Source organism: Contarinia nasturtii, unplaced genomic scaffold (genome assembly GCF_009176525.2).
Source record: "Contarinia nasturtii isolate CC-2019 unplaced genomic scaffold, AAFC_CNas_1.1 Cnas_scaffold_1371, whole genome shotgun sequence".
NCBI lineage: Eukaryota > Metazoa > Arthropoda > Insecta > Diptera > Cecidomyiidae > Contarinia > Contarinia nasturtii.
Window position 1 is genome coordinate 2,606,975 of NW_022198708.1, and position 21,657 is coordinate 2,628,631.

Consider the following 21,657-nt stretch of genomic DNA (forward strand, 5'->3'; position numbering starts at 1 on the left):
TTTTTCTTACTTTGCGCAGAAATCGAAATTTTTATCCATATACAATACCATATATAACTGGTGGGTCACATTCTACACATTCTGATTTTTTAAATACCAATCAAATCTTCAGTCTGCGCAGTATTTTATTTCACTTTAATTTCGCACATTTTTAAACAAAATAAAAATATTTCGAAAATCCCAACAAAAGAATGTCGATAAATTGTGAAAATTCTTTTTAAAATATCTCCCTGTTTGTCACGTAATACGTGTCTGTGTTTTTAATTTCACTCTCTCATATGCAGTCAGAGAGAATGAAAAGTTTGTCATAAAATGGTTAAGGACACCACTATTTTCGACTACATTGTGAGGGGGATACTGTCTAAAATTACACGTTACTTTTCAAAGTCTGAGATTTATCCTCCAATCGGCTCCAAATCTATTCACTTTGATTAATTTAATCGTAATAAATTTCGTCTTATATTTTTGTCCAAATAATCTTTTCATTGTTTTAATTGGTTTTTAAACTGTTGAATTTTGTGAATTTTTTTTTTATTTCTTTTTTATTAAACATATATGTTTCCTCTTTTCTTTTTCCTTTTTTTTTTAAAAAAAATAATATGTATATTTTTGAATTTGTCATTTTAACAATGAAATCAAAGGTAGTTAGTATTTTTAAAATTAAAACTGACAATTTACTCAGCGGACACTTCAAAGCATCACGCTATTTCATAAAATAAAAAAAAGAACAGTTCGAATTATTTTCTGATTTTTTGGTAAGCGTTTTGGAAGTGAAAAAGGAGGCGGATAAAACACTTTTATTTGACTCGTTCAACACATAATTCTGAAAGGTTAATTGAGATTTTTTTTAACGAAATTTTATGGAATTTTTTTAGTGAGATTTGGGGCCTAATTTCTTTGTTTCACACGTTTGAGTACGTATGTTTACATTTTGTGATTCTAGTTTTTTTTTTTTTGTTTAAATTTATTATATAAACTATATATTTATCATTCGTACCAATTTCAATTCTTAAAATGTCACTCTTTCACTCTATGTTTATATCGTTCCTTGTTTTCACTCAAAATCATTTCACTTTTTCTCATTTATGTATTTTGCATACTTCGTGAATTTCAATTTGTTGTTTTTATATTTGATTAAAAATGGATTTGATGAAAATTTTTTTTGTTATGTGGAAAGAGACACATATTTACGCTCGTGTAGACTTGTAGGCCTACTGTATCTCGTCTCTTTCTCTCTCTCGTTGTCGGGATGATGATTTTAGCTCTGTCTCTGGCTTCCTCTGTCTTGTTTAGCTTAAATATCGTACATGTTAACCATACGTTCTGATAGATTTGGCGGGAATTGATCGACGAAGCGCCGCCAATTTTCATCGCCTACTTGTGTTTTGAAACCGTGCAGAATTTTTTGGATCATTGCATGCAGATCACTTGGCGGATTCACCCATGATGCAATTGCGTCACAGAAGAAGATGAAATCGGGAACAACACCAACTGGATTTACTGTAATCATATTACACATGCCTCGAAATGCTGAATCCTTTTCGTCATTGTCACGTATATGACGCAGCGATGTGCACCTATCATTCGTTTCAATTCGAAAGAGAGAGAGAGAGAGAAAACAATAAAACAAAACGCCATTAAATCAATTATGACTAGAAATACACGCAATGAAAACTGTAAGGGGAAAATTCATTTTTGACTATAAAAAAATCACTGAGGTTTTCTTTACGATGTTAGAATAAATAACACCAAAAAAATTCATCCCAAAAAAATGACGTACAGCAATATTGAAATTTTAAAATAAATCGGCAAAGAAATTGTATGTCAGAAAAAAAATGAAATAAATGACCTTTCCCAAAGGAGAAAGCAGTGATTTTTTTTTTTCATTTTAAATGCATTCAACTAAAAATGTAATTTTGTACACTTGATTATTTAGACTTTCATATCCAATATTTTGGATACGGCAATTGACCCATAAACAACGTTCAAACTTTGTACTCAAATATGTGCATTTACAACGAAAAATGCAAATAAAAATGTTCGTTGTTGGTACACTAAATTCAACCAATTTGCACCAGATATTGTACTGAGATATCTCTTTTTTTAACCAGCTAATTGGCTCATCTGTTATTTTTATTAAAATGATTCAAAAGAAATGCTTCTAATCGCCTCCAAACTCATTTCTTTTGCTCTCATACAACTCATAAAGAAATAGCTGAACGCAGTCCGATGAGATAATTCAACTGGATGTAAATGTCGCAGAACAATATCTGTCATATAATAGAATAACGTGTAACCAAATAAAACCATTTTTATACAATGGATACATTTTCAGTTGAAATTTCGTTCAACTGAACTCATTAATATTTAATTAAAATGTTCAATCGTAAATTTAATAAAACTAAATGGTCCTATCTTTCAATCAACCATAGGCCATCGTAATTCGTTTTATTTTTATGAGGTAAAGAGAATAATGATAATCAAAAATTTAAGTGTAATTATAATAATAGAAAAAAAATTGTTACACACCACTGTCGTACGAAATCTTGTAAGTAAGGAGCCACTTCAACAGGACACACATAACCTAGACGACCGATTGTTATAGCTAAAAAAATAAAAAATAAAATAAATAAACAAACAAAATAAACAAAAGAAAGTGGAAAAAAAGAAGTCGAAAAAATAATTAAAAGTGGATATTGTTTAGAGCAGAACAAAACAGAGCCATAGAATCCAAATTCATAAGCGTGACGCATGTAGAAATAAAATACAACGAAAACAGAACCAAATGAGAAATGGTTAATATAAAAAACAAATTAGAATGAATTATTAATCAATTAATAATATAAACAATTTCAATTTTTCTATATGATAAATATTAAACTAAGGGGTCTTCGGGAATTAAGGATTTTGTGGACAGTTAAGACAACAACAAGCATTGAATTTGTGCACCACGCAACCAATTACGAATGATTTATTCATTAGACACTGTGTCAAAATGTTGCCCGGTCAAAATTTGACATATTAAGAAACATGAAACGACTATAGAGTGTACAGCAAAAATAATACCACAATGGGTTAGAATATGCAAATGTAATGTAAGCTAATTTATTGGTTGTTTTGAGTAAATTTTTGAATATTTTGTAACCAATTTCATTTGATAAGAAATTTAGCCAATGTCACGGAAATCATTTTAAAGAAAAAGTTCGTTTGTCAGACCGAAAAATTTTCGTACACTTTTTATATGAATTTAATGAAACGGGGCAGATAAAAAATGTTTGGCATTTTTGGAAAGCGAGTTGAATTTGTGTGCTCCATTGCATTCAGAAAATAAAATGTGTCGATATAAATATTAATTGACTTATGCAAAAAATTGTGTTTTAATTGAGTTCACACATCTTGCGGAAACTGGAGCAGTTTATATTTTAATATGGGAAAAGCTTTGTGATATGGATTACACTGTAGTTCGGTCATGTATATTAATAACTTATGAGCTGCAATCCATAACAGAGTTTGTGAAGAAAAATAAACTTTGAAAAGTTCTCTCTAAATTCTGGAAAGAGAATTAATTATTTTGAACTATTGAGGAGTGCGTTGTGTTTTAAATTCTGAACTTGCTAATGAAAAATCACCCATTTCAATCATATCTTCTTCAGCGTGAGTGTTTGAAAAGTCGCGATTTGGTTATTTATTGTGTGAGAACAGAAATCGAATGAATGAAACAATGTTGAAAAAATAACCAAATGCAATTGAAAAAGAAAATAATATACAGAGACCCAAACAAATGTAAGAGTATTTTAAAGAATCTTACCGGTATTTTCTAGTAATGTCTTTGTTGTATTCGGTCGATTGATTATAACAATTAGCTCTCTTAGCACAAGTGGGATGTACGGTCTTGTTCCTTCACCTGTGATCAAATGAACAACAAAAAAAATGTTAAATATTTGTTGATATATATTGAATGACAGCAAATTTTACCTAATTTCATAGCTATTTCTCCGATGGCCCATGTTGCATTATTGCACACAGATATGAATTCTGGATTTAGATTTTGGCCTAAAATCGGAAAGAAATCCTGCATGTATGGCATAACATGTTGAAAGCATGCCTTTGTTAAGTCTCCCAGCAATGCAAACGATGACTGACGCACCTGTCAATTACACATAAATTTTATTTCAAGAATTTAAGAAGAAAACTATTTTAATTGGCCTACCTCTGGCATACAGTCTTTCATACACTGATAGAGTAATTGCATAATGTTACTATTGATAACAAGCGATTCGATGTGAACGTCTAAGCCTTCAGCTAAACCCGATAGAAGATCAAGCGCAACAATCATTCGTTCTTTGTCGGGTTGTTCATATTGTCCTGGATTCGGACTGTTGGCTAGCTCTTGTTGGTTTATCGTTTGTTGAATGAGTGATATGCAACGTCGATAAACTGGCTCACAGTATGGTAAAAATCCCGATTGTAATGCCGTTGCTATGCTTGACAAACATTCCAACAATGGAAATAGATCTTTGTCATCGTCTTGTAGTAGATTCCATTTTTCAATAAGCGGTGGCATTAAAATGTTTATATATTCGGGCTTATTCAAATGATGGCCCACAGAATCAGCCAGCGTTCCAACGGCATCGTACAGAATCAATAGATTTTTGTGCTGATATTTTGAAAATGCAAATACCAATGTCTTGAGTATGTAACCTAAATAAGGAACAAGTTCTGTGCATGCTTCTTCTTCTAATGTTGCAAATGCTGAACATGCCGCTTCCTGTACTCGTTTATTTGCGTCTAGAATGCGTTTTAGCAACTCTTCCATTAGCGGTTTCAAGTACTGTTCGTGCGGTTGTGTGACCACCCAATGAGCGTATCTCGATAAAGTCCAACATGTTATTGATCTGACTAGAGCTTTTTTATCCGACAAACATTGAATCAAATATGGTATGAGTTCGGGTAAATGTGGAATCATTCCAGACATACAGCCTTCGGCAATGGCTCCCAATGCTAATATGCCACTCTCCTTAATTTCCCATGTCGGATGGAATAGTGTGTCTTTCAGGATGGGCAAAACAATTGGCAAACATTCTTCTCGAAATACATTGGCCAGTACATCCAATGCTGCCGCACTACATTTACGCAAATTCCATTCGGACAATGAATTATCATCATCTAGGCCATCATCATCATCATCGCTGTCGTCATCATGGTCTTGTCCATCGATCTCTTGTTTCACGGTATGTGTACGAGACTTATGGAATCTTGGCTTTATGTCTTCCTCTCGATCTGGTATCATTGCATCGTCCTCAACATCACCCTAATTAATACACACAGAAACACAATTTCTGCATGATAAACAAGCAAAAGCAAAACATTTTAATTGTGTTAATAATTACCTTTAGAAGAATGATGTCGATTTCTGAGTATCGCATTCCGTTCACTAAAATTGGTGCCAATTTGGCCAAATGTGGTGCCAAGACTTCTTTGCAAATTGTTTGATCAGCTAATGTTAACCAGAATTCGGAAGCTTCTAAAGCTACGCTCTCATCTTGATCTTGTGTTCTTAACAGCATATACTATGGATTTATTATAAACGAATTTTAAATTAGAAATGTATGCATAAAATACATCGCATAATAATTACCTCAATAATTTGATTCATTATTGGCAACAGACAGTCCATTCTAACTTCTAGCAACATCACAAATCCACGGCACACATTCTTTCGTACTTCATGATCTTCATCGGTTGACAATTGGAACAGATTCTCAATGAATGTGTCTATATGCATCATTAGAACGGCCGTGCGATTTATGATGAACTGATTTATGCAGGCGATAGCATGTGAACGAATTTTCGGGCTGGAGTGTTTGAAAAATTGCAGGAATTTCGGTATCATGATGTTCAATGGTCTATTTAGTGCTTCACTATCCAATGCTTCAGTGGAGTCTTCACAAATCTTTTGCAGTGCACCAAATGCACCTTCGCACACATTATAGTCTTGTGAATCGAGCATTTCACACAATGATGGCAATAGTTGTGGCCAACTGTTAAGAGTACCTTTGCTGGCAATTGTTGTTATCAAAATACCAACAGTTGCACGTATCAATGGTGATGGATCGCCAACAGCCATTAAACATTCTTGTTTTATATACTCAACAATCTCCGGTTGCAATGTGCTACCATGCAATCGAATATTATTTTTTAGAATTAAACCACTGAGCGATCTTGTGGGTTCATCTTCTGTCTTTAATCGAACCAGCACATAAATGAGATAGTTGTTAAAATCTGGATATCGATTTAGTTCCTCCAATTTCTAAAAGAATTGCATCGACGAAAAAACACACAAAATTAAAATAAAACACCAACAACAAAAACAACAACAACAACAACCATATATTAGGAATAACACATTTCTTGCTTAATCGATAAAACGACACCAACTATCAATAGTCGACCAAACAAATTCACTCAAAATGTCAATTAGCCGATTGATTTATGTCATCAAATTTTTTTATTTACACGCTTTCAATTTTTATGTATTTTCATAAAATGTTGTGAATAACTTACCATTTGAACAGCTCGTTGCGTTGCTGTGTCTGGCGATTGCGATTCCTTCAATATTGTTATAATCTGTTGCAAACCTTCTGCTTGCGGTTCCCACGTCATTTTGCTGTGTATGTGTTTTTTTTTATTTTCCTCTATGAATTTGTTTTGTGCGAAAATTGAAATTCAATTCAAATGGTTTTAGGTTTTGTTTAAACTATTTTATGTTTTGTTTTGTATGAATTTTTGTTTGAAATAGTGCTTTGACAAAGATTAATTTGATTGAAAGCAGCTTTAGTGGCGACCATACGAGAAAAAAGGAAAATGACTGACAATGCCAATGTTTTTTTTCGCACTCTCACCTCACGACGGTCAACTAGTATGAAATAAGGGTTTCGTGCTTGTATTTGATAGTGGCCTTGTATTGGTGTGCGCCTTTGATATACAGCATAAACTAACAACGGGCAACACTAAATCAACCGATATAGACACTGCGAGACGAACAAAAAAAAATAATACTCGCAAATGCGAGGAAAACTCCATGCACACATTTTCACCACTGTCAAATTCAAAGATTTGTGCATGACTATGAAATTTGTTTCAATAGAAATAATACGAACCTGAATACTTTCTCTATTTTTTCGCTTTTTATTTATAGCTATTTTTTAAGCCGACCGAAAATGGGAAATTTTTGAATCGGCCAATTACATATGTCAATGTTTAAACAGACAAAAAAAAATAACTAAATTTATTATGAAAAGCTGATTTGTTGGTGTCGATGCGGCGTTTTCGTAGATGTTTCGTAATTTCACACGACTCATAAATTATTTCGTTTTTAAATTTTGTGGACCGATTCTTTTAACTGTCAACCGGTAATTGTTCACTCTTCTTTACTATTATGACTTTTTCTTAAATCTGCAGAAAAATAATAAAATAAAATTCACGTTTTTTATAACAAACAAACGCGACTAGCCAAATCTATGTTCAATGTAATGTACGTTGAAGTAAAGTGTGTTGCGTTCACATTGTTTTGGACTCTATATCTATCAGTTTGTGATTTTTTTTTTTGCATGAATCACGTTGTTGGGATCACAACTCCATGTTCACCAAATGAATGTATGTGTCAATAATTCACCACGCTATCGTTTGCACAATACTCTAGCGTTTGTTAGTACTTGACGTGCGAATTGGGAGTGTATGGGTGTTGTAGTCTCACAAAACATGCATACAAGTGTATACATCGCCTGCCATCTTTAAACACCGTTGCTTTACGTTGACGGAATTGAATAGTTACTTGTTTATATGCCAGAATGTTGGACTTTCATATTTCCAAAATTGTCTTTTTTTCATCATTTACTGCTTTTAATTTCTATTTTTCATACAAACATTTTTTTTATTGTAATTGGTTGAACTGACAAACATTTTCAAAACCATTAATATAACAATAGAATATGCCATGGTTCTCATTGGAAGGAATAGTAAAAAAAATCTAATTCACAAACAGTTAATGACATTGAAATTTATAGTTTCCCTACGGTTTCAGTTCGGAAAAACGAATTTTCAAGAGAGTTCAGGGTTCTAGAAAAAAGACACTCACCGATTCTACATACCGAACCATATTGTTTGGTTTATTTACAGAACAAATAAAGTGTATGTCTAATAAGTAATTATTCATTTATTTTATAAACATTGTAGACTAATGCAAAAGCAATCTTTAAAAAAAAAATCAACAAATGTGACAAATGCAAGCGATGTTCGCTTCATTCCTTTGATGCTTTATTCATGCGAAATGTGATGCAATGCATATCCAAAAATGAAATCAAATCTCTATTATCAAATGTCATCTCAATGGTTTTGAAGAATTTTTTCAGATCAATCAAATTGATGGGCTTGTACAATAAAACCGTGGTGCGTAATTCCGAATTTGCTTGCATCAAATTATGCCATGCTATGTGAAGAGGTACCAAACACCATGGTTTCTGCGAATGATATAAAAAATCAGTCATTTTTATTCTTATCATAATAATAGAACCACAAAAATCAATTTACCTTGGCTCTTAACGTCGATGGTAAAAATATACGATTTTCTTCATATTTCTTAAACTTTTCATCGACTAAATTATGTGCGGCAAATCCATGATTGTAGTTAATTTTTGGTCCATTGTCATCATCTTTATCGTTTGGCATATCTTTGGTTTCTTTACCACCTGTTTTTGAGGGCTGAGTTTCAATTTCTGTGTCACATTCTATGATCGGATGCGTTCGATTGTAAATATATTCCAAACAAATGATCGCTTGTCGTCGACGCAATGATGGTTTCAGTCCAAACTTTCTCAATTCGGTCTCGAGCATTGTTGTATCCATTACTTCGTAGTTTGGTTTCGGTGAAATAGAACCAACTCGAATAAAATACTCATCATTTAATAGATCCATTCGTGACTCTTCTTGAGAAGGTGGTAATGTGTCCGGTGTTTTACACCTTTTGATTGGCATTAAGTTTATCCGATTCGTGGTTGAAGTTGAAGGCATTGTATTTTCATAGCATGAAGCAAACATCATTTCCGAATTCACTTTCTTAAGTGATTTTGCACCAATTGATTTTTGTTTTGCTGCAGCCGACATTGGCGAACTGCTATGTTCAAATGTCTTTTCAAAAATATTGCACACACTTTGATTCATTAGTTTTTCGTCCGATTCAAAGTTTGTGTTTACATCGATAAGATTGAAATCAATTGGACTCGGTATGTTGTAATTGTAATCATCGTTATCAGCATTGAGATCATCATCATCCATTACATGCACAACACCACCTTTATTCATGGAATAATTGATTTCGTCATCGGATAATGCAATTGATTCTTGTGATTGCACATGAATTTGACTTAAACATTCGGCCGGAACATTTCCAGTGAATCCATTTAACACGTCTCGATCACAAAATTCCAAACGCTCTGTAAACGACAATTTCTTTGTAATGCTGCCATTTTCATTTGATTTGATTGATGTACTTGGCCGTTCTTCATCAATTTCAATCGGTTTTATGAAGTCTTCATTATCGTATTCATAGTTACATATATCGTAATTGAATTCAAACACTGACGCATTTTCAGGATCTAAACCATAAATTATCAACTTTTATATTTATCGCAAATTGTGATTTACTGGTTCGTAAAAAAAATTACCATTTATGGGCGACGGAATGGATTCTTTCATCATATTTTCAGAGTCCGAATCGAGCAGTTCAATGGTTTCGACATTGTCATTATTCAAAGTATCTTCTGAATCAATGACCTGTGATGAACTTTGCGTAGTTTTTATGGATTCTGAAACTGTTTTTGTAATTGAAATGTAAAAAAATGAGACATTTGTACTTAAACAATACCTGATTGAATGATAAATAAAAAAAAACAACCTTGTTGATTTGAGTTACATTCACTAGAACTTATCAAAACTACATCAGACAAGGCATCTTCTTCTTCCTCTTTATCTTCATTTCTAATTATGTCTGATGTGATTTGATCATTTGTCATCTTTTCATCTAAAATGAAACGTCAACAACTAATTTTCAATGAAATCGCATTAAATCCGATTAAAAAATTGTGCTAAAAGTGTCTTACGGATTTCTGCAGTCATTTCAACATCGTCATCGTCATCAAATAAATCAGGTGAAGGTGCTCTGATTGCATGCGTTGTTTCCAACGTAACAACAGTTGGTTGAAAAATATCCGAAAAATTCTGACTCAATCTTAACTTTGAATTAATTGCATCGACTTTCAACTGAATATCGTTTGATTCCATCATAATTGTTGCATCTGCATCGTCATCTGAGCTTAAAACATCATTTTGATTTTGCTCTTGCCACTGTTCATCGTTTTTCGATGCTTCGAATTGCTTTTGAATTTGTCGTTGTTCACATTCATGTATATCTTCAATATCCATTGGTGCACTTGAATATTCTTTCTCTGCATCAAAATATTCTGTCACATCATCTGGCTGATTGTCAAGAATATTACCGTTTTCTATGGTTTCAGGTTGTGAATGCATCACAGGTTCGTCAGTCTTATCTTTATCATTTGCATATTCAATACAATCATAAATTGAATCTCTTCCTGGTATTTTCGACCAATCTCGCAATAGTGCACCCGCTTGTAATTCAGATCGTTCCACTAAATTGTTTGTATAATATGAAAGAATATTATTTTTTGAATGTATATCACAACTACTAATTTCAAATAGGATCCTTTCTTGCATGCAAATTCGTTGCAAACGATTACTGTAAATTTCATATGCTTGTCCATTACTCGCCGACTGTGATAAATTTGATAGATGTGAGTGAACTTTTATATTATCCACCAGAAATTCATCGACCTTTTGTCTTTGTTTCATTTTCTGTACATCATCTATGCGTTTTGTCAATTGTGTACACCTCGAATTCCATTTGAATCGTGCATTTTTCTTTTTTGGCATATTGAAAAATTCAACGATGTCCTCATTGTTCGCCAGGGCATTTTTCGGTTTAAATTCAAACGCTTCAAAGTCAATGGATTTTTTCGCAATTGGGTCAGTTGCAGCATGTGATTCGGCTTTTGATAATGCCAATGCCAATTCTAATTGAGCATCTTCTGGCAAATGACTGTAATCAGTGTCAGTGTCGTCTCGTTTGTTTAATGCTTTTCGGATATCGGGCTGTTTACGACGCGCTCGTGATTGTTTTGTTGTTTTCGATGTTACCGGTGGTTTGGATGCTTTTTTAGCCACTTTAGTTGGTATCTCAAAGTCGGCCATGCTATCGTTGTGCTCGTTTGAAAAGAATGATTTGATTGTTGATTTTGAATCATTGGACATTGTTCGATGTATACTTTTTGCTTTTGTTTTATCACTCGAATGTTTTGTGGTTGTAATTTCTGAACTTCCATTGATTCCGTTTCTTTCGATTGGTACTGATTCACGTTTATCACAGATATTTTCGGCACTTTGTAATGATGTATCTTTTTGACATTGTGCAGATGCAACAGATTCGGTTTTGACAATTTCATCGCTTGTTTGATTTGATTGTGAGAAAAACCGTGATATTTGTGAATTTGGTAATTGTGAATTGGTTCTGAAAAAAAACACACATAAATAGAGAAAATAATAATAACATTTATAGGGGAAAATAAACAATAGCTTGTTTATTTGTTTCACAAAAAGCAACGAGAGTTTCCACTATGAAAATATCGCATCAAATGCACATTTTATTATTTATAACTACAAATTGATTTTAACAATCGTCTTCTACGGTAGACTTCTTCTTAATTTAAATAAGAATTTTAAATTTAAATTACCGAAGTACACCGGCATTTCGAGTTTGAGTGAGACACAATCGGGAAAATTTTAATCGATTTGGTTTTTTCTGGTCGTCTTTTTTGTCCATCTTTTGTTGGCACAAACACGTTTGAAGGATGTGCTTGTGCAAAATGATAACAATTTAACTACGATGGATTTATAATTCAGTTTCGTATTTTTGTTTATGCCGCAAAATCTGTCGAATTTCACTTGCCGATTTTTGTCCAATCAGCTTATTTCCCAATATGAAATTGGTCTCTTCACGTTCGCGATTTTCTCTTTCTTGTTCTTCTTTGGGAAATAATTTCGCATTAAGTCGATTGGCACTTGGAAGTTTGCTGAAAAAAAAAGAACCAAAGACATGTTGAAATGTTTATTTCAGTTAAATTGATTTGATTCACAGTCGACGAATAAATTTAAATACGATACTCACTAAAAGAAATATCCAATACCGCAGCAAACTGTAAGTGTTGCTAAGCTGTATAGATTGATGACTCTAAGAGCTGGTGTTCCTTTCAAGCGTCGTGGTTTTCGATTGCTGACATCAATTCCACCAGCCATAGCCTTTGTCGTTGGCGAATCACCTTCAATATCGCAACAAGATATAAATTTAGGTTTCGATCCGAATTCTGACCACCAATTTATTTCGAAACAATGCAGACAGAGTTTTGGACAAAGGTTATGTTTTTAAATGGCGATGCTAATGTCAGTTTGAAATGTCAGAATTTAAACTCAACATAATTCGTTGAATGTATTTAAATTAGAGGGCAATAACATACGTTAAATGCATTTCATCATTTTTGCTTTGCAAATTAAATATTAGATTTTGTTTGCATAAAAATAGACATTTAAATATTAATCCAAAATATTCATAAACGAAAAGTATTGACTAAAGATGAAGTGATAATAGTGAATGGTTTGAACAATTTAAAAAAATTAAGTAACTCGTCAATGTCATCAAAGTTACACAACCGTGTATAAAGATTAAATTAATGCATTGTGCAAAGGAGAGCGTGGTGAGTTATTGATACCTTCAGTTGGTGAAAAATGACATTTTTACAATTTCAACCTCATTTATATTGTTTGCAGTGATCATGATCAGTCGAAATTCTTAATCATCTTCTTTCTCTTTGAGTGCCGTTGATTCAAACTCTTCAGCTTTTAAAAAGATGTGATTTTTGATAGTTAATCGAGCTTTTTTCAGCTAAAAAAGATTAAATAAACATTGCTTTCATTAGTCTCATTTGTTGTATTTTTAAAGATTGTTTTTCCATTAGTCTACAATGTATAAAAAGATACTTAAACATATTTTATTTTGATACAATTGATAAAAAATAGGTTTTATATTTGATTTAAATGCAGATTGTCTTTTTTTTTTGAACAACGGAATCACTGGTTGATGTATGACAAGCTCACCCGAATAATAAATAATAGAGCTTTGTATTTAAATTAAATGCTATCGAAAGAATTTCATTTGTTGTTGCATGCACTTATTGCTAACGGGCGTACATAATGGCACATGTGAGCTATTGTGAGCCATCAAATATTTGACTACAATTTCCATTTGATTCAATCGATTTCGAACTATTTCGGGTATTGAATAGTCATCGTTTGAAGCATTATAATGGCACGTACTGCCATTCATTTGGGTAAATGTTATACCACCGCCTTGTTCTGGTGTGTGCAACGCCAATCGGCTGCCATCTTGATAGAGCACTTCAACTACACCTTCTGGTGATTGTGATGCAATTCCAATGCCAGGAACAATCACTTTCTTCTCCGTTGGCGTTGAATGAAAAATTGGTGATGATTTCATTTGAGATGTCTTCGTTGATGTGACACTATTGAGCGACATTAACGAAGACGCCTGAAATTGCAAATAATTTTTCAATAATTTTTTATTTTCAGATTCAATTCAATGAAGTTTCACAAATTTACACTTACACTTGCCAGCCGTGGCGTTAGTAAATTATTACTATTACATCTTGAAACACCTAGTACAGGAGCAGTGGCTGGTCGTCGACCGACAATTATTGGAAAGCATTCACCTTCCACATTAATACTGTTCAAAATTCGTTCAAGAGTTTTACAATGCTCAAAACATTGTTGATAATGTAACCAAAGTGCTCGTATCGTATCATTTTCATTATTCGATGCCAATACATTTCCATCATTATCGAAAATGTTGACATTATTCTCTGACGTTCGAACAATCTTTTCACCATCGTAAAATGATAGTTCAAAATTCTCCAAATTTTCCATGAGATCGCATTTGCCTTTCGATGAGTAATAGGTAATTTTCGGCGTTTTTGCACGGACTAACTGTATGAATCGCGATGCATACACATATTTCTTTTGATGCTTGGACGGTAGGTTTTCGTAGCTATAGATTGAATCAGCACCGGATTCCGGTAAATCAGGCGGAGAATCTTGTATTTTCAAACCACTGAAAATAAAAATTGCGATGAAGTTGACATTAGACAAATGGAAAATGTTAAAAAAAAACAAATGTTAGAAATGATACTTACCGTCCAGCGTCTGGTTGATAAACAACAATGCGTAGCCCATCTTTTGATATGCGGCAAACGTCTACCACACGTTCTTCATTATATTTCTCTTTGTATTTGATTAATTCAACAACCACCTCACCCAATGATGAAATGCTCAAAATGGCCGTTTTTGTTTTAAATCTTGTTGGTAACAGACGTTCCGAATTCAGTGGTGGTACGCTCAATTTTTGACTGGATTTTACTTTTGTCGGGTGTTGTTTGGAGAGCATCGGTTCGAAATTTAGATTGTGTGTTTGATGCGGTGCGACCAAATTTTGTTGCATGCCATAGAATCGATTTTCCTGCAATGGCATCGGTGTATGATTCGCAAGAATATCGCTTGGTGTATGCAAATTTCCAAAATTCGGTTTTGATGAATACGCTCCGCAGCTACCTCCAATTCCTGCTGAACCAAATAATTGCTTATCCTCCTGTGGTTGCATCAATCCCAGATTTCCGATTCGATCGACGAGCTCATTAGATTGCGATTGATGTGATGGCTGATGTACAAAATCATTGTACTGTGAATCATAACGATTGTACAACGATGATGCACTATGTCCAACTCTTATGTTATCAAATACATTGGTCGCTTTAACTGGCATCTTTGTCTGACTAAAGTTATGTTCATCTGAACGCAGTCTCATGTCCATTTTTCCCGTAAGATTTTGTGCTGATGTCATACCACTAGACATCGTAAGCAGGCCACTGTCAACCGATCCAACTGTATTTGAATAGGTTGGATGCGATGCGGCCAAATGCTTCAACATGAATGGATGGGTAAGCACATCTTCAATGTGAATTCTTTCGTTTGGATTTTTTCGTAGTAAACGATTAAGCAAATCTTTTGCTTCGATCGATAGTGAATTTGGTACAACAAAATCGGCCATTACAACTCTGGTTAAAGTTGATTTAACGCCATCTGTATCGAATGGTGGTTTGCCTACCAACAATGTATACATCATACATCCCAATCCCCATACATCGACTGGTAGTCCATGTGTTGCACGCGATGCCACTTCAGGTGATATGTAATTTGGTGTTCCACACAATGTTGTATGTTTTTCATCGGGCCGTGATAGTTGTGTGGCCAAACCAAAATCGGCGATTTTCACTTTGAGATCATTCGTCAACAATAGATTCGATAGAGACATGTCACGATGAAGGATATTATTTACTTTCAAATAAAGTAGGCCATTTACAACTTGCATCAAAATGTTTGCCGTTTCAGTTTCGGTCAGTACCTTTGAATTGATTTAAAATTAAAATAAAACAATTATTGTTATAAATGTGGGCGTAAACAAACTTACTCGTTGACTCTCTTTTAAATATCGATGTAGTTCTCCATTTTGTGCCAACTCCAATACCAAATACACATAGTTTGCATCCTCAAAAAATGTATACAACTCCAATATTGATGGATGTTTGAGCTTTGAATGAATGGCAACTTCTTGTTTCACTCTACCCACCATACCTGAATTTTGCATGATTTTCTTGTCGATCTATGAAAAAATAAATGTTTTTTTTTTATAAATAATGATCACTTGTTTATTTATGGTTAATTCTTAACGATCAACTAACCATTTTCAATGCCACTTCAAAACCTGATTTTAAGCATTTTGCCCGATAAACACAGGCAAAACCACCTTTCCCCAGCAAATCGAGAATCTCATAATCCTGAACCATTTTTTATTTTTGAAACAAAAAATAATTAAAAAGAAAAAAAAATACACCATGAAAATGAATTTCACACATGAATAAACACTTCATTTCACTTCCAGTTACCTCGATTTTCTCTGCAATTGTCAAACTAATTTGAGACATGTTTGGTTCTACTTTGTTGCTATTTATCTTTCGTTAATTTATCGATCGTCGAAAAGAATTTTTAAGTAATTTACTCATTTTCCCATAAATATTTTTGTTCAGTTCACGATAATTTTATTTGAGTATGTTTAAAATTTAATTTTGTTCGCACAGAGTTTGACATGTAAACAATTTTGGTCGAAAAAAAAATAGTAATAACAACACGAAATAATGTATATTTTTTGACATTCGCCTTTGAAAGATTCTCTCACTCAAAAACTTGATGACGCCACAAAAGAAAAACAAGACAAGACATTTACGTTACCGGTTTTGAAAATGAGAACATTCAACACACAAACACATAAAAATGCCAATGCGTTAGTGGTTCAACTAAAGTTGCAAGCGCACACAAACACGAATGCGATGTGTATACTTCATAAATGTGATGCATACATGCACACATAAAAATGTCATACGATGCGTTTTGGACAAAATAACGACGGTTGTGAGTGTGATTTGTTATTGTATGTATCATACATTCCTCAACGTTTCGTTTCTACTTGATTCGTTCGTTGCGTGTAGAGTAAAGAGTACGCGTGGATCGTTAACGAAGAAGAAGAAGGAGAAAAAAAGAGAGATTCGTTTATATAGAAAGAACGTACCGTACGACCTACGACATACAACTATTAGTGAATGAACGGTCGCATGGTAATTGACAACTTGCCGCATTCGAACAAAAATATAACATAGAATGCTGTTGAAGTAACCTCACGGCATTTAGAAAAGTTAAGATTGAAAATAAAAGTAGAAAAGAAGTGGCCTTTATAATCAAATTTTTGAATACGACAATTATTGCGTTAATTCGATAATAAATATGCCATAGAAATGAAGAGTTAGTCGACAAAAAGGTGTGAAATTTTATCTGACCAAAACGATTCTAACCGTAAATATTTGTTCACATTTATTTTTTATATCTGTTATCTCTCTGTTTACCTATATTACCGTCATTCGATTGTTCCGTGTTGCCGTCGTGTTCTATACACTCTCTTTTTTTTGGTTCGTGTGACAGTGATCTTATTGTTCTAAATTTTCGCATAAATTGTCACTATATGCAAATCAAAAATTTCAATTAAATCTGTGAAAAATCGTTTACAATAATAAATAGCGGTACACACATAGAGAGAAAAACAAAACAACTTTTCAAATTAATCGTTTTCTTTTTTTTTAATTTGTTATTGACCGCAATACACCACATGAGTGTGTATGAAATATATCGTACGATGGTTTCATATGCGTACTAAATTGCCAATCTTAAATGTTCTTATCTCTAATTGCAGTTCGATTTTATTTAAGAGAACGGTCATTGCCATTTTACGATTACTGTTTTTGTGAATCATATTTCACAAAACACATAGACAAAAAAGTATATATAATATATGCGGACCAATAAAAAAAACAAGCCGAAACAACAATTTAATGGCAAGAGAATGGCAAATAAATAAAAAAAAAACTGCGTATTGAGTGTAAATGAACCAAAAGATTTTTGTGTGGTCAGTTTTGTTTGCAAAAAAGATTAGTACGTGTTATGAAAGAGAACAATGGCATATAGTTGCGTTTTCTTTTCTTTTTTTTCTTTTTGTTGTTTTCTCTCATAATATTTCTTAGTAATTTTCGTGTAGCGTACTGTATAATTGACTGTTTGTTGAAATAGTGCGATTCATTGTTTTTAATTTTAATTTGCATGTCAATGAGATTGTTTCGGTGCACGAATATACGATATGTTGATATTTCTTATCACTTCGCTGTATTGTTTCATTAATTGTTGCTTGATCGAGTGCGTTATTTTGTTGATATTTTAGTGTAAAAAAACACTTCGCGGTTATGGTATTGAATTTAGCAGTGATGTTCGCCACGCATATAATCGCGTCATGATTAATGAACATTGAATTGAAGATAGACAGACCCCATGTGTGCATGACACAACAAATAACAATAATATATAAAAATAAAAATGCTAAACAGTGACCCGATGATACTCCAATTTGAAATGTCCTTCATTACTTCCGTATTTATTCGCTCATGATCAATAGGTACATTGTATCTCGTTTCACTTCAATGCACTCTCTCTTTCGCAGTAGCTAATCGTCTCATACTACCTCTTCCTATTTCGGTGATTACGATATATTATCGCATATTTTATTTTATTTTTTCTCTCTCTCTGCACGTTGGAATCCAATTTGATAGTGTTTATCAAATGTGTTGAAAGTTCGCGCGAACCTGTTTTCGCCTTTCGATTGCGCCTTTTTTATGTAATGGGGCCTGCAATGCGCTATTATTCAATTCCAAATCATTTTCGTTTCGTGACGGTTGAGAAATCTTAAGTTGTGGAGTTGGATTTCATGCAACTATATATTTTTTTTTGTACAGTAAAAAATGTGAAAAGCATTCAAACAGAGCTAGCTCACTTAAGATCGTTTGCGCCAATCACCATATAATTTTCTCTATGTGATTCAACGCGTATCGCTTACCAGTCGCGCGTACTGCCTATATAGAAAAGTATCGTTTTTTTTTTTTGATACGATTATAACATATTCGAGTGCTTGAAAACAGAGAGGAACAAAACCTGCTTCTAAATTGGTGGTGAAACCAGCGAAACGAAACTTCTTTCGATACATGTGTGTTAATGATAATAGTTTTTGGTTGAATGAAAATTATTTTTTTTTTCGTTTAACTTTTTTACTAAATGACAATTTTTTTCCATAAACTCTGGTTTCAGGTTGTGCTAGTCAGAATTAAGTCGTCGGTATAAGCAGCGTGTTGTGGCGTGTTTATTTCAATTTTTTTTTTGTTTCCAACAATTTGTTGATTTGTTTGTTGTTTTTACTTTAAATGTTGTTGTTTTTTTGTTATGGATCTATAAGTTAAAAGTCCAAAATGAGCGAAAAAAGTCATAAGCAGTATATAGCGTCATTGGATATTGGTACAACAAGTATTAGATGTTTTATTTACGATATCAACGTGCATATTATTGGAAGAGCATGTGCAAATGTAATTGAATTTTTGTTTTTCAAGATTATATCGAGGAAATTGGAACTTTTTCGAAATAAATAATTGATAATTATTTCAGATTGAACTATTGTATCCACAACCTGGTTATGTTGAAATTAATCCGGACGATTTGTGGCAATCGATTTTGAAAACAATTCAAAATGCAATCAACGATGCCAAATTGAGTGCAAGCGACATATCATGTCTCGGAATATCCACACAACGAAGCACATTCATTACATGGGATCGTACAACAGGCGAAACATTCCACAATTTTATTACGTGGAAAGATTTGCGAGCCGATTCAATGGTTCGAAAATGGAATGACAGTGTAACGCTTAAGGTAATGCATCACATTGATTTATTTGATTATTCTGATTTCCAACGATCTCTTTGAATCAATCGATTCACAATTTTTTTTGCTTTATTTATATGGTTAGCTAATGCATGGTGTATCACATTGCCTTTATATGTTTACAAGGAACAAACGCTTTTTAGCGGGAAGCGTATTAAAACTTATGAATGCTCAGGTAATTTTCGCAAAGAGAAAATATTCAACGAAAAATTAAATAAATACATCATTTTTAATAGACCACACTACGTTTGTCGTGGATGATTCAGAACAATAAAAAACTACAAACGGCTATTGAACAGAAAAATGCATTATTCGGTACGCTTGACTCATGGTTACTGTATCGTTTACGACAAGGCACCGATCTAGATTATAAACCAGAACATATCAGTGATGTGACGAGTTGCTCAGCCACCGGATTCTATGATCCATTTACATTACAATGGGCGAAATGGGCATTAAATTTATTTTCGATTAAGGTAAGATTAAGCGATTAAATTTACATTTTTGTTGGCGGAAATAATATGTCGTGTAATTGTATTTTAATTGTATTTATTTTTGCTGTCAATTTTCTACAGGCAAATATGCTGCCAACTGTTGTAGATAATTCGTATAATTTCGGTCATATACACAAAAGTTTATTTGGACACGATATTCCAATCGGTTCATCGGTAAGTGTTAGTTTAATTTTTATTATGGTAATGACTATTAGTGATGACGACGCAAATTCAAATGAAAAATGTATTTACATATTAATGTGTGATTATAGCTTGGCGATCAATCAGCTTCGATGTGGGGATCATGTTGTTTCAATACGGGCGATATAAAAATAACATTAGGCACTGGTTCATTCTTGAACCTTAACACTGGATCACAATGTCCGGCCTCTATTTACGGCTTATATCCATTGGTTGCATGGCGATACAATGACAAACAAAGTAATAACAATGAGTTGATCTATTGCATGGAAGGTGCTGCGAATGACACCGGCTCAATCATACAATGGGCCATGAATTTTGGCTTATTCGAAGATCCATCAAAATCAGCCGAAATTGCGAATTCCGTTGACGACACAGAAGATGTTTATTTTGTACCTGCATTTAGTGGCTTGGGCGTATGTTATTTACATGTTTAGCTTATCTTAAATCTGTTGCGCATTTTGTTGCCATAATTTTGTTTACGATAAATTATTATAATAACTATATAGACATAATTTACATAGAAATCAATTGCATATGCCCAACAGATGTTGAAGATGTTCGTTAATTACTCAGAGCGTTTTTGTTTCAAATTTCATCGTTAAACTTAGCTTATTTAAATGTTTTTTTAAATTGATAGGCTCCAATAAATGATCATCAGGCGGCTTCTGGTTTAATTGGGATTCGGCCGTCAACAAAAAATGCACATATAGTCCGTGCTATCCTCGAAAGTATTGCGTTTCGTTTGAATCAACTGTACGCATGCACCATTACAGAGACGAATTTCAAGTTTTCTGTTATTCGGTAAGCATCACTAAATTGTGCCTTTATTTGTTTACCAGCAAATGTTCGTTTTTAAATGAATGCTTTTTATTTATTTTTTTCGTTTTGGTCTTTAGTGTTGATGGTGGTGTCTCTAAAAATGATTTCATTTGTCAATTGCTAGCCGATTTGACCAAATTGAAAGTTGAGCGCGCATATGATTCCGAATTAAGTGCATTGGGTGCTGGTTTTCTGGCTGGTCTTCGGGTGGGCATTTGGAAAACGCGAGATGAGCTCGTTAAACTGCGTAAAATTGAACGTGTATTCGTGCCGAATGAAAGTCTACACGATCGAATTATGATTAAAATGAAAAATTGGGAAAGGGCTGTGAATCGGTTCAAGGGATGGTATCAACAATAGCAATATTAAATTAAATTAGATCATAAAATCAATTCATACACGAAATATCAATAAACAAAGTATTTTTGTACATGAAACATCCACGAATTGAAATGCATTTGTTTTTATTTTACTTGACTGCCGTTCAAACTCATTCTAGATATGATTCCTTTAAATTTTT

At 33.3% G+C, this 21,657-nt stretch overlaps 4 protein-coding genes across 9 annotated transcripts; 1 reads left to right on the plus strand and 3 right to left on the minus strand.

The window, feature by feature from the left end:
- Positions 1-929: 929 nt before the first annotated feature.
- On the minus strand, positions 930-7,613 carry LOC116345657 (transportin-1). Of its 2 annotated transcripts, XM_031775225.1 has the most exons (9): positions 7,161-7,613; positions 6,565-6,695; positions 5,639-6,310; positions 5,391-5,570; positions 4,211-5,311; positions 3,976-4,147; positions 3,809-3,904; positions 2,530-2,605; positions 930-1,577 (listed from the first exon to the last, which is right to left on the minus strand). In XM_031775225.1, exons 2-9 carry the CDS (start codon positions 6,661-6,663, stop codon positions 1,295-1,297), a joined length of 2,679 nt encoding a protein of 892 aa, XP_031631085.1. In that variant the 5' UTR covers positions 6,664-6,695; positions 7,161-7,613; the 3' UTR covers positions 930-1,294. The 2 variants fall into 2 exon arrangements, with proteins under 2 accessions (XP_031631085.1, XP_031631086.1); XM_031775226.1 differs by lacking the exon at positions 7,161-7,613 and having other exon boundaries at positions 6,565-7,031.
- A 582-nt stretch (positions 7,614-8,195) lies between these two features.
- On the minus strand, positions 8,196-12,557 carry LOC116345852 (structure-specific endonuclease subunit SLX4). Of its 3 annotated transcripts, none has more exons than XM_031775567.1 (7): positions 12,299-12,557; positions 11,865-12,203; positions 10,158-11,641; positions 9,953-10,078; positions 9,723-9,869; positions 8,590-9,653; positions 8,196-8,519 (listed from the first exon to the last, which is right to left on the minus strand). In XM_031775567.1, the coding sequence occupies exons 2-7, from the start codon at positions 11,951-11,953 to the stop codon at positions 8,301-8,303; spliced, it is 3,129 nt and encodes a 1,042-aa protein (XP_031631427.1). In that variant the 5' UTR covers positions 11,954-12,203; positions 12,299-12,557; the 3' UTR covers positions 8,196-8,300. The 3 variants fall into 3 exon arrangements, with proteins under 3 accessions (XP_031631427.1, XP_031631426.1, XP_031631425.1); XM_031775566.1 differs by having other exon boundaries at positions 9,723-9,863; positions 9,923-10,078; XM_031775565.1 differs by having other exon boundaries at positions 9,923-10,078.
- A 572-nt stretch (positions 12,558-13,129) lies between these two features.
- Positions 13,130-16,866, minus strand: LOC116346000 (serine/threonine-protein kinase PLK4). Its single transcript, XM_031775877.1, has 6 exons — positions 16,200-16,866; positions 15,996-16,091; positions 15,725-15,916; positions 14,394-15,658; positions 13,810-14,311; positions 13,130-13,732 (listed from the first exon to the last, which is right to left on the minus strand). Exons 1-6 carry the CDS (start codon positions 16,236-16,238, stop codon positions 13,322-13,324), a joined length of 2,505 nt encoding a protein of 834 aa, XP_031631737.1. The 5' UTR covers positions 16,239-16,866; the 3' UTR covers positions 13,130-13,321.
- A 76-nt stretch (positions 16,867-16,942) lies between these two features.
- LOC116346001 (putative glycerol kinase 5) lies at positions 16,943-21,590 on the plus strand. 3 transcript variants are annotated; one of them, XM_031775881.1, is made up of 9 exons: positions 16,943-17,160; positions 18,994-19,265; positions 19,345-19,608; positions 19,706-19,795; positions 19,857-20,096; positions 20,196-20,288; positions 20,387-20,731; positions 20,956-21,119; positions 21,215-21,590. In XM_031775881.1, exons 2-9 carry the CDS (start codon positions 19,152-19,154, stop codon positions 21,495-21,497), a joined length of 1,593 nt encoding a protein of 530 aa, XP_031631741.1. In that variant the 5' UTR covers positions 16,943-17,160; positions 18,994-19,151; the 3' UTR covers positions 21,498-21,590. The 3 variants fall into 3 exon arrangements, with proteins under 3 accessions (XP_031631741.1, XP_031631738.1, XP_031631739.1); XM_031775878.1 differs by having other exon boundaries at positions 16,943-17,125; XM_031775879.1 differs by lacking the exon at positions 16,943-17,160 and adding an exon at positions 17,910-18,892.
- Positions 21,591-21,657: the final 67 nt, after the last annotated feature.